Source organism: Apodemus sylvaticus, chromosome 1, assembly GCF_947179515.1.
Source record: "Apodemus sylvaticus chromosome 1, mApoSyl1.1, whole genome shotgun sequence".
In the NCBI taxonomy this organism is placed as follows: domain Eukaryota; kingdom Metazoa; phylum Chordata; class Mammalia; order Rodentia; family Muridae; genus Apodemus; species Apodemus sylvaticus.
Genome location: NC_067472.1, coordinates 52479275 through 52490983, shown reverse-complemented (window position 1 = coordinate 52490983; position 11709 = coordinate 52479275). Strand labels below are relative to the sequence as shown.

Sequence of the window (11709 nt, the reverse complement as noted above, 5' to 3'; positions counted from 1 at the left end):
GGGAGGGAACACAGGCACATGGGCTGTCCCCTTCGCCCCGCCGGGTCCTAGTGCCCTACGGATCCCAAAACCCAGAGCGCCCGGTGTCTAGGGTCTAGGGGAAAAGGTATTGTCCCTGGAGGCTAAGCAGATTGATGCCCTCTGCCAGGAGGCACAAGTTGAGTTCTGGGATTCCTCGTGGAAGCTGATGATCAAGGGAAAAAAAAAAACAACAAATAAAAACCATTTCCTCTGCCTCATGCCCTCCCCACAAGCATCTCACCTGTGAAGGCATCTAGAATTCAGGGACATAAGAGAATAGAGCTGCTAGGGCAGAAAAGGAGAGGCCAAACCAGGCCTGATGACAACCTTAGGCCATCCGTGGAGGCAGCTTGTTTCATGCCCAAACCTATCCCAGAAAGAGTCTCAAAGGATGAAGGGTGTAGGCTAGTCAGTCCTTCTGAGGGAGTTCTGACTCTCGGTGCCACCTGGCCTTGCCCCCAGGTAGTGCTGGGAGAGGCCCAGAAGACCTGGCATCTCCATGGTAACTTAAAGAGGAAAAAGAAACAAAAACATGCCCAGGCCTTACACAAAACAGCAGAACCACCTGGAGCCACAGTGAGAACCTTATTGCAGTAAATTCCTAAGTCTGGGAGGGAAAGCCAGTTTTTTCAGGTTCCCCAGGCTAGCGACATAAGCACCCTGCAGGAAAGGGCAACTTCAGTCCCACCACTGCTGCCAGATCTGCAAGTTTTACAAAAGAATGCATGCCTCCCTCCAAGGTCCTGGAGGGAAAGGTACCAGGCACACCTGCCTTCCTCCCAACTGACTCCTGCTGGAGTCCAGAAGGTTGAGCTGCCCCCACAGAAGAGTTCGGCAGCAGAAACTTTTGAGTAAATACATTTTATTCAGAAGACGATAATAAAATAGCATGCATTTTAAAACCACCTGCAGCCATGATTCCACATCAAACCTTATGTGTAAGAATAGGCATTTATTCTTCACATCTGGTGCTGGAGCTGGCAGAGGACACCTCCTTCCACCAGGACCCTAAAGGCCAAGGCCAAGAGTGAGCAAGTGGTGGAGAGGGGTTGGTGGAGGGCTCACTCCTAGCCCTGTAGAACAGATCAGGGCAAAGCCATGCCCTCCCCAGCTACTGGGACACAACACTGACCAACGGTAGCTTCTGGGCCGCTGCTTTGTTTGCTGGAGTGGGGATTCTGCAAGGGACGCTTACTCTGAACACAGAGTAGCCACAGCACACTTTCCTACATTCAGTGTGGCGAGGGGCAGTCGGAGGGTGCTGCTGACTCCTGTGAAGGCACTTGTAACAGAGCATAGACACGCACAGGCCTCCAGGGCTGGCCCCTCCCCCCCTTAGCCTCAGGTCTCCAATCTCCTGCCCCTTCCCATTGCTGTGCAATGAGGAAGACAGAGATGGCCTCACGGGACTTGGGATGGTAGTGTGTGTGTATGGGGGGGGGGGGCACTAGGGAGAAAAGAGCTGGGGGTGTGGTCAAACAGGAGCTTCAGCCTAGGAAGGCCTTTGGTAAGGAAGCCAGGCAGCAGCAGGTTAATCATCACGGAGATCTGTGGCAGTGGTGCTGGCTGAGAGCAGAAGCCTGGGCTGAGGGCTCCGACCTGCCCCGGGAGGAGGCAGGCTGGGAGCAGAGGAAGGGCAGGGAGCCATCCCTTGACTGAGTACCTGCGGCAGAGGGCAGGTTCTCTTCTCTCAGCTCGGGGGCTAGTGCAGGGGTAAAGGTGTGAAGGGTTCAGACACGAGGCAAGGAAAGGGCAGGGGGCTGCAAAGAGGGCCAGGAGGCCCAGAAGCAGCTCAGCTCTTTGGTATGGTGAGGGTGTCACTTTGGGGCGCCCTTGTCATTCCTCCTCCACGCTCCTGGGGATCTTGGCCGCTCGCCTCTGCCTCCCTCGAAGCTCTTCTATCTGGCGCTCCAGCCCTCGCACCTTGGCTTCCAGGTGGCTTCCCGAGCTCCTGGAGCCAGTGAGCCGACTCAGCAAGGCCAAGAGAGTCAGCAAGGCCAAGAGCATCAAGGCCCGGGTGGAGGGGTCGGGCACCGATCTCACCAGGCCCACAAAGCCAGCCACAAAGAGGACAAGCTTCAGACCCCCCAGGATCCGCCCCAGCAAGGCCAAGACCAAGCCTAGGAGCAGGGAGAGCAGCCAGTAGATGACCAGTGCCGCTGCTCCCCACAGCAGAAGGGTCTGGACTTGGCTGGGGCTGAGCTTCAAGCCCTGGGTGAGCTGTTCACCTGAAAGGGAAAGGGACCGAGTCAGTGGATCTAGCATTGTGGTGAGGATCTAGCAAAGTGGGAGGGGCAAGAAAGAGTGAAGCGGAAGGGACCAACCACCTTACAAAGGCATGGCCCATCCTTACAGGCCGCAGAAACAGGTTCGAATCCCAACCTCCTGGTTTGGGACTCCTGGAAGACTATTGCTCTTGTGGAAATGGAGTTTTATTTATTCTATGAAAACAGTGCATGTGCCTCCATGGGCTGTGCTTAACTGAACAGGAGGCAGTACATCTTTGAGTGATGTCCAACACAAGCAAAGCTCTGGTACGGAGGTGGTAAGACTCTAAGCTTCCCCTCCCACTGTACGTCTAGGGACATCTGCAAACAGCTGGGGGGGGATGTCCAGCCCCACACGGATAAACCCCCACGGACAGCAAGGTCAGGCCCAGCCCTGGCTATCTCTCATTCCACAGTACTCACCATCCAGCCCCAGGGCACTCAGCAACTGGGCAGCAATCCCAGACAGGGCAAAGCAGGCCACAGAGATGGCTGATGAGATGGCCCACATCACCTGCAACAGGGTCTGTGAAAAAGACAAAGCCATCATGAAGGAGGCTCTTCTCTTTCTGCCTGGCCCTCACAGCCTGGACAATACTTGCAGGGAAATCCCTGACCTGTTTCTTCCCCAGTGGAGATGGGTCTGGGTGAAAAGATCCACAGACTCTGAGTCCAGTGAGGGGCCTTCTGACATACTTCCTCACTGACCCAGAATCCAGGACATCTCAGACAGACATCGGCTGGTCTGCTGAGCTGCTTTGGAAGTCGCAGGACGTGCGTGAATGGGTGAATCACTATATCCCTATGACAGCCGCTCTCTGAAACTGGAGGTTTCCACGCCTCCTAGGGAATCTAAGGGTATGTGACAGAATGTCCACGCAGGGCTGGGACACGTGAGGGCAAAGAAGTCAGTTAACTATCCTACAGAATGGGTCTGTGTGTGTCTGCCTATGCACCCACATAGGACCACATGGAGACTGGAAGCTGACATCAGGATGCCTTCCTCAGTTCTCCACTTGCTTTTTTTAAAAAAAAAAAAAAAGAGTTCATTTTTATTTATGTGTGTCTGTGTATGAATAAGTGTTGGGGGTAGGGTGTAAATAAAGAAGTCAGAAGAGGATGTTGGATCCCCTGGAGCTGGAGTTACAACTGATGTGAACCACCTGTGGGTGCTGGGAACCAAACTCTGGTTCTCTGCAAGATCAGCAAGCGTCCATAATTGCTGAGCTGCCCTCCCCAGCCTCTCGATTTTTTGAGACGGGGGTCACTTCCTGAACCTGGAGCTCTAGTTTCTGCTAATCTGCCAGTCAGCAAGCTGCTGTTATCTGCTTAACTGCTCAGTTTGCTTTCCACTGCTGGAGGCTACTGACATACATACCACGCCCAGTTTTTACGTATGTTCTGAAGATCTGAACTCATGTCTTCATGCTTGCATAGTAAATGCTTGGCCCACTGAGCCATTTTTCTAGCCCTATATTCCAGATTTTATAAATCATTGGCTTGGTGCTTTGGTATGAACTATCAGAAGGATGAGACACCACACTAGAAATGGCACTGGGTAGAAAAACCAACCCTGCCACAGGCCCCACCTTGCTTTTACAAGTGAAGACGTGGGACTCAGATCTCTGTGCTCTGCCAGCTCAAGGTGACAGATAGGTCTGACTCAGATCAAGTCAGATGTTGTAGCTACCCATCAACATGAGTTTATAAGGGTAGCTCATTTTGTAGTCTTTCTGGCCAAATGGACCAAGCCTGGAGAAAAATGGGGTGGTGCAAAAACCCTGGAAGGCAAGAACCAGGCAATCAGCCTGTGAGAGGCAGGAGTGCCAGGATGTGTTTGTGGAAGGTGGGGCTCTCTCTTGGCAGCAGATATGGCGGTGAGGTGAGGTGGCATTAACAATGTCTTTCCTTTTCTTTCTGCACACAACCACCCCAGGCACAATCTTCCTTACCTCTGAAATCACATGCATGGTCTCTGGCCCCAGCCAGGTATCCAACGTCTCCTTCAGAGATCGGCCGATCTGGGTCAAAATATCAGCTGAGGCCTCCCTCTTCTGTTGGCCAGGTGTGACAAACTCTCGATGAGCCTGGGCTGAGGCTGAGTGGACGAAGAGAAAGGCCACTAGGACCATCACGGCAGCTTTCAGCAGATGCCTGCTCCGTAACAGTGTGCTGGGTGTGCCTGCCATGTTTGTGTCTGCCAAGAGAGGGCCACAGGGTAGGCGGTGAGCCAGAACCAATGGACATTTTTACTCTCCCTGCAGATCTGTTATTCCCCTTCTTCATCCTGGCCCACAGCAAACATCCCAGCCAAACCTGAAACGAGCTGTTTGCCAAAAAAGATGAACCGCAACTTGGAATCTAAGTTGGCATAGCCATCTGATTTACAGCTTCCTCTTTGTATTTACTACCAGATCAATATACCACCAAGCACTACCTTGTGCCTTCAAGTAGCCTAGATCTCACTGCAGTCTATTCTTCTGAAGTCCTGTCTCTACATCTTAGGCACCATGGACGTGAAGGCTCTTAACTCTCTAAAGGCTTCGTCCTCAGAAGCTCATAATGTACTTAAGCCGAAGATGACAGGAAAAAGTAACTTAAAAATAGCACATAAGTAGGACTACCACTCTGTACACCAATATAAAATAAAGCCCTCCTGAGTTAACAGAGATGCAAGAAAGACTGCATTTGCAACAGTATCTCTGTGGGGCCATTATGTAAGGTGGTTTTTCTCCCTGGCTCCTATGGGCACAGATGTGAAGAAAGAGACTCCAGGTAAGCACTTGTGCAAGGTCCCTGGGCTTAGAAGGATATCAACCCAAGCCTCTGCTTCCAAATCCTACCCTTGGTGGGGGATAAAGTATTCAGTGGATCACAACTGGGGCTGCTAAGTGACATCACCTGAGTGTGGCATAAAGTGTCAGTGTCTGAGCACACTGGTTCTGATGGCACTATCTTCGTGTGACCTGGTTGTGGAGACAAGCCCTTCAATAACTATTATACAAAGTTGAGAACCATTCTAAGGCCAAACTCTGCTTCTCCCCCACTGTTACTCCACAGTCAACATGAGATTTTGGTGACTACCTGTGCAAGGTGTTCTGTTCTGTTCCCATCCTCAGCAAGCAAGCCATCCCTTCTGCACTGAACATCTTCTAATTCAACTTGGTTCTGACACTACCGACCTGGAGACTGAGTCATATCCCTTTGCCTATTTGGAAGTGGGAAGTTGAGGTCATTCTGTGTCAAAGGTTAAGATAAAGTATATACATACAGACATACATATAAACACACCTAAACATGCCTAAACACACACACACACACACACACACCAGCAGTTTGGTTTTTGTCTACTCTTTCTGGCTCAGAGCTCATATATTTCATATAATACATGGAAAGAATAAAAAGAAAGGTACCTTTTTCAAAGTAATTAGCCTTTTAGCCTGGCTTCCTGAAACATCTTCAGAGATGAAGGGTGAAAGACAGCCCTTTCCAACAGCCCTTATTCATGATAATAAGACCATTTTTAGAGCACTCCCTAGGTAACCATGGGATTAGAGAGGTAATTACCAAGGGGACCAGCCATGCCTTTAGAGGGTTGAGACTCTCATCCCTTACCTCCGAGGAGGAAGAATGGCTAATGATTGAGTTAATTCCTATTACCAGGGATTTGGATGATCACACCTATATAATGTGACCCTTCTTTGAGGGGTTATCCTTTCCAGGGTTATTTTCAATTCTTTTACTCACTAATTCATCACTAACCTCTGAAGAGAAGTTGTACTATAGTGATCAAAATGTTAACTCTTGCTGGAGCAGGTACTAAGTGACAGATGACTTGTCTACCATGTGCACAGCTTTGGGTTCAATCCTTAAAAGGACAGACAGACAGATATGAATTGCTAAATAATCTTTTTTCTTCTCCTTTTTTAGTTTTTGAGGTATGCTTTCTCTGTGTAACTCACTGTCCTGAAACTCACTCTACAGACCAGCCTGGCCTCAAACTCAGAGATTCACCTGTCTCTGCCTCCGAGTGCTGGGATTAAAGGTATAAGCCCCCATCACTGCCTTAAATAATCTTTATATGTATAGAATCCATAACATCTGGTGAATTTTGGACTACATCAGGATGTGTAATAGCCCCAGGTGATAAGACCCCACTCAGCATGTAGCACTCCCACCCCATACTGTCCTCTCTACAAACCCTCTCTAGAAATATAACTGCACTCCATAACATGGAGACTTACGGCCAACAGCCTCCCCCTTTCTCAGAGGCAGGCCCTGAGTGAATCTGATTTCTTTCCCGCCAGTTCTTTTCTCCCACGTATTTGCTTTCGAGCAATGAGAGGCAGGAATTGTGTCTACAACTTTAGATGCCAGTCACCAAGTCCTAGCTTATTTTATCTGTGCTCTGTCTGGCTGCAAGTCAAGGATCCTACAACCCCTCTGTCGGGTTGAATTAATTGGCTAAAGAGAGTCAAGAATTCAGAGAAACACTTAGGTTCACTAGATAAGCACAGATGTTTATTATAAAGGATACTGCTGTACACAAGCTGCAAAGATGGCAGCACGAGGTCTGGGGGAAGGAGTGCAGAGCTTCCACGCCCTATCTAGGTACACCACCCTCAGAAGGTCTCCATATGTTTAGCAATCAGGAAGCTCTCTAAACCTGGTCTTTTCTGTATTTTCCTAGAAGTTTCATTATCTAAGTGTGATCAACAAAATACCTGGCCATTGGAATCAATTCAATCAGTAGTCACCCGTTCTCCTGAAAGGTACCAACTCTTTTAAGACATGGCTGGTTCCCTGCCAACACTCTCTCTAATCCTTTGGTTATCTATGGAGTTTTCTAAAAATGGAATTACTGACATGGAAGGTATTTTTGAAAGGGCTGTTTTCACCCTTTATCCTCTGGAGACAATGCAGGAAGCTAGGCAAAAGGCTGATGATTTTGACAAAGGTAACTTCCCAAGCATTAAATTATGAGAGATATATGAGACCTGACCAAGGAAAGGCAGATGAAAACTGCTGGAGTGTGTGTGTGTGTCTATGTGTGTGTCTGTGTGTGTATACAAACTGCCGGTGTGTATACTATATCACACTGTTGACACAGAATGACCTCAACTTCATACTGCCAAAATAAGCAAAGGGTTCAGGAACAGTCAGCCTTTAAAAGAAAGATTATCAGGAATAAAAAGCAAGACACTGGACTGGTCTTGCATGCACTACTTTTCTCAATCTCACAGATACTTATCAGATAGGCATTGTCATCCCAATGATGAAACCAAGGAAGGATAGGCAGTGTGTGGGAAAGCCAAGCTGTGAATTCAGGGGTATCTACTGAGCACTCCTTCTTGGTCCACAACCTCTTTGCTGAACTGTGTTCAATTTAGAAGTTACTTATAAAGTCACGTAACAGATTATCCATAAGCTAGAACACACTGGGCATCCACCAATCATCTACAGTGAAAAGTTGCCCGAGCACCTTGCGCTTTGCGCTCTGATCTCACCCTTAACATGATGCCACACACGAGTTAAGATCCAGCAAGCACCGACGTATTGAAGCAGGCAAGGAGCGGGTAGGAAGAATGTCTGCGGGCCCGCCTTCTTCCTTGCCACTCTGCTGGAGAATTGTCAAAGGGCGCTGCTAGTAAATCCCATTCTACCACGATCTCAAAAAGACACCTGCAGCTCCAGAGAGTTTCTGCGATTTAGAACTGCTGAGCAGAGGCTGAGACAAGGCTCTAAGGTGGTGGAGAGGCCAGGTTTTGAAGTGTTTGTGGTTACCAGAGTACTGGGGGAATTGGCTGCAAATCTAGAGTCATCTGGATAGCAGAGGGGGAAAAGAAAGGTGTTCCGCCATTTGGGCAGAGAAGGCTCAAAAAAAAAAAAAAAGACTTCTAAAAATACTACATTACATTTGGGGTAGCTTCTGGACCAGAAACAGCTGCCAGGCACCCCTCCCAAGGCCTGTAAGGTCAAGTGGAGTTGCAAGACACACAGTTCAAGTGAAAAAGCCTCAAGCCGAGAGAACCTTCTTCTCTTTGGCACAAATCAAGAGCCAGATGGTTTCTGCCTGCCACTGGTGGGAGATGCGGAAAACATGGGTTATTTCCTAAGCTATCTGGGTCACAATCATGACTGGGGCCCTAAAGAGCAGGCTTGCTATCTTGGGTTGGATCCTGTATCCAAGGACCTCCAACAGGAGGAATCAGGTGTCTCTTCCCTACTAGAAGGTCAGGGTGACATGAGCTGCAACTCCCATAGCAGCCTGTTCTTTGGGCCAGCTTCAACTTAAAGCAGCCATCTGCCTCAGTCGAGGGAACCTTGAACCAAGCCCTCCACTGCGAGGCTAGCACTGCTCTCCCAGGTGAGCTGAAGTGTGCCAGAAACGGAATCTCACAGGATTCTGGAGAAAACTGGGTGTGAAGAAGAAAAGTGACAAGCTCCTTTCTTTACCAGTTCCTCTTTCTTTCCTTTCCTCTCCTTTTCTTTAAGTGAAGCTCAGGCAATATGAATCTGACCCACCATCACCATGCTTCCTCATGTCTCATGAAGAACTCTGCAGTTTTGCTGTTGTTGAAGCCAGGGCCTGATGTAGCCCAGGCTAGCCCAAACTCCCTATGCAGCTGAGGATGACTTTGAACTCCTGATCCTTCTTCTGCTTCCACCTTCCAAGTACCGTGTGTTGCACTAGGGAATTGGACCCAGGGCTTTGGATATAAAAACCAACTGAGGTACATACAAGCCCTCATCAAAACACAAACACACAAAGACGCTATGGTCATCAAAAGACAAGCAGAATTTGCCTCTGAGAGATGGAAACATGTCTGAAACATTTTTGTTTCCTCAAACAAGAGGTACTCAATACATGGACATGTGTATATATTATCAAATTTTAACAGTGATTAGTAATTTACAAAGTGCTTATTGCTTACTTCATTTAAGTCTTATGACAATCTGTGTGTGTGTGTGTGTGTGTGTGTGTGTGTGGCTGGAAATCAAACTCAGAGATATCAGGTAGGCAAGCACTTTACCACTGAGTTACAAAAGAGCAGAACAGTGTGTGTATGCAAGTGTGTATGTCTGCATGTGTGAAAGCCAAAGACCAACTTGAACAGGTTGGTTCTCTCCTTCTACCGTGGGTCCCGGGGTGGGGTTCAGTTCATCAGGCTTAGTGGCAGGTGCCTTTTCCCATGGAGCATCTCGCCAGCCCTGGAGTTAACATGATGCCCCATTTTGCTTACAACAGAAGTGGGGACCGTATTCCCAAGCCCAGCAGCTCAGGCTTGCCCTTTTGCTTGTCCCGTACTTCCACACAGCCTCGGTAACACCTGCTCTCTGCCCACGGGAACATAACAGTTCTACTACCTACCATCTCGCTCAAAGTCAAAGATACCCAAACCTCCCCAGACAAGCATTCATGCTAGGAGATGACCCACCTGCTGAGTTTATAAGTTACACACCAAGAAGGTAAGAAGGTACAGCCAGAGATCGCACCGAGACTGGCCACTCCTCTTCAGACAGCTGCGATTCAGCTTAGGAGGGACAGTCTCAGCTGGGGAACTGCTTTACTTACTATGGAGGTGAGACGACAGTATATGTTCAGCTGTGGTTTGCTCTGCCAGGGCGGGGTGGGGCTGTCCACACCACCCCCAGTCAGTGCTCCTTCCTCTTCTTTATCCTTTCACACTATAAATCACTACAGGGGCAGGAACTAACTTGGTGCCCTCTGCTGGCCCCAACTGTTCCTTCACTACTCACAGCTGCCCCGTGGATCCTCAACTCTGGAGTGCCCATCTGGCCTGCTTGCATAGCCTGTTAAACAAGGATGTCTGCCCCACCCAGGCAACCCACTCAGACCCTCCCAGGGAGGAGCTCAGCCTTTCTGTTTTGTTTTTAAAGCTCCTCAGGATTCCTGAGGCATAATCAGACAGCGGTTGCAAAGGTCAGCAACCTAGAGAAAAGTCTACTTTAAGCAAAGTCTCCTAAGAGCTCTCTGTACAAAGGACACAGGCTCAGTTCTATCACAAATTAGCTGCCACTACCTTTACACCTGTTACTTAACCTATCTGAGTTTCAATCTCCTCAAATGTAAATTCTGTTGAAACTGGGTTAAGAGTTGCTTCAAGAAGTTAAATAATTTGTGCAAGCACTGTGTTCAAAGTTTGTCCCACAGCCTCCCGGCAACTCGCAGACTAACTTGACATTAACTTTTCTTGGAACCCCCAGCACCTAGCATAGAATGACTAAGTGCCTGCTAAATGAGTATCAGAAGCATTGCCAAGAAGCCACAAGTGTAGGACATACAGGCATGGAGAGGTGGGGGAGAGGTTATTTGAATACTCAGTCCAAATATATGACAGCCACATGAGAAGCAGAGCTGAGATAGAAGGTCCTAAACGTGGCGAAGTCACCACTAAGGAGAATGAAGTCAGCGTTCTGGCAGGTCAGAGGCAGCCCTAGCTAAACCCCTGACAGCTGCTACCCAGCAACTGTTTGTGGGGCAGGGTGTTTGCAAAGCGGGAGTGCTGCCTTGCCGCTCCCTTCCCAAGGCCCAGACTCCAGGCAACAGGGTCAGTGGCATGTGCTATTTCGAACAGCACATCCCCTGCCAAGCACTCCATAGTGGCGTCGCGAGGCCCATGAGGTCAAGGTACCCAGAGGAGAGCTCCTGAGGTGGCAGGAGGCTGGACCATGGCACTGGGGGAGGTGTGCAGCTCAACACTGGCCTCATCCCCCAAATCTGGCAGCTGCTCCCTCCGGAGGGCTGGACTTCAGCGCTCTCGAACCTACTTATCCCGGGAAACACTCTCCTCCTGGGTTACCTAGTAACAACGCCCCTGGTTGCATAGCAACGAGGATCTGGGTCCCAGACTTGCTAAGCCCCACGCTCCACGTTCGACCCCTCCCCACTAGGGCTCGCAAGGCCTCACCGCTCCGCCCTGTTACCTCCTGCAAATCTGACCCTTAAACTGCATCCACAGCCCTGATCTCGGCCCTCACTCACCCTGCTCCGGCCACCGCTATTATCCTTCACGTGGGACTTCGCTAGAAAACGCGCCACCAAACCCGCGCCTCTACTCCCGGGGTGTTGGTTTATAATATGCGCATGCGCGGGGCGGCCGCCGGAGGAGACTGGCAGGCCTCTCTGCTGCTGAAGCAGGCACCGTGGACGCATGCGCTCTGGTGGCTCCATTATGGTTAGTGTGTATGTGTGTTTTTCCCTCCCAAGTATTTCCAAGGGAAGAATGGCGTCGGAAATTGGAATTGGAACGGAAGCGAAGCCTTTGGCAGGAAAGGGGGGAAAAGAATTCTGTCGAGGCTGTGGCGTGGGTAGAATTGATGCTCGATGCGGGATTCGGTGCACATCCGAGTCTGCAACGCATTTTGGGCGGCACAGTTCCCTCGCGGGAAATGTAGT

General features: G+C 49.6%; 1 protein-coding gene across 2 annotated transcripts; it reads right to left on the bottom strand.

Annotated features, from left to right (window-relative positions):
- Positions 1-866: 866 nt before the first annotated feature.
- Positions 867-11408, bottom strand: Tmem109 (transmembrane protein 109). Of its 2 annotated transcripts, none has more exons than XM_052189779.1 (4): positions 11296-11408; positions 4241-4485; positions 2712-2814; positions 867-2249 (listed from the first exon to the last, which is right to left on the bottom strand). In XM_052189779.1, exons 2-4 carry the CDS (start codon positions 4475-4477, stop codon positions 1858-1860), a joined length of 732 nt encoding a protein of 243 aa, XP_052045739.1. In that variant the 5' UTR covers positions 4478-4485; positions 11296-11408; the 3' UTR covers positions 867-1857. The 2 variants fall into 2 exon arrangements, with proteins under 2 accessions (XP_052045739.1, XP_052045740.1); XM_052189780.1 differs by lacking the exon at positions 11296-11408 and adding an exon at positions 9728-9863.
- Between the last annotated feature and the right edge of the window lie 301 nt (positions 11409-11709).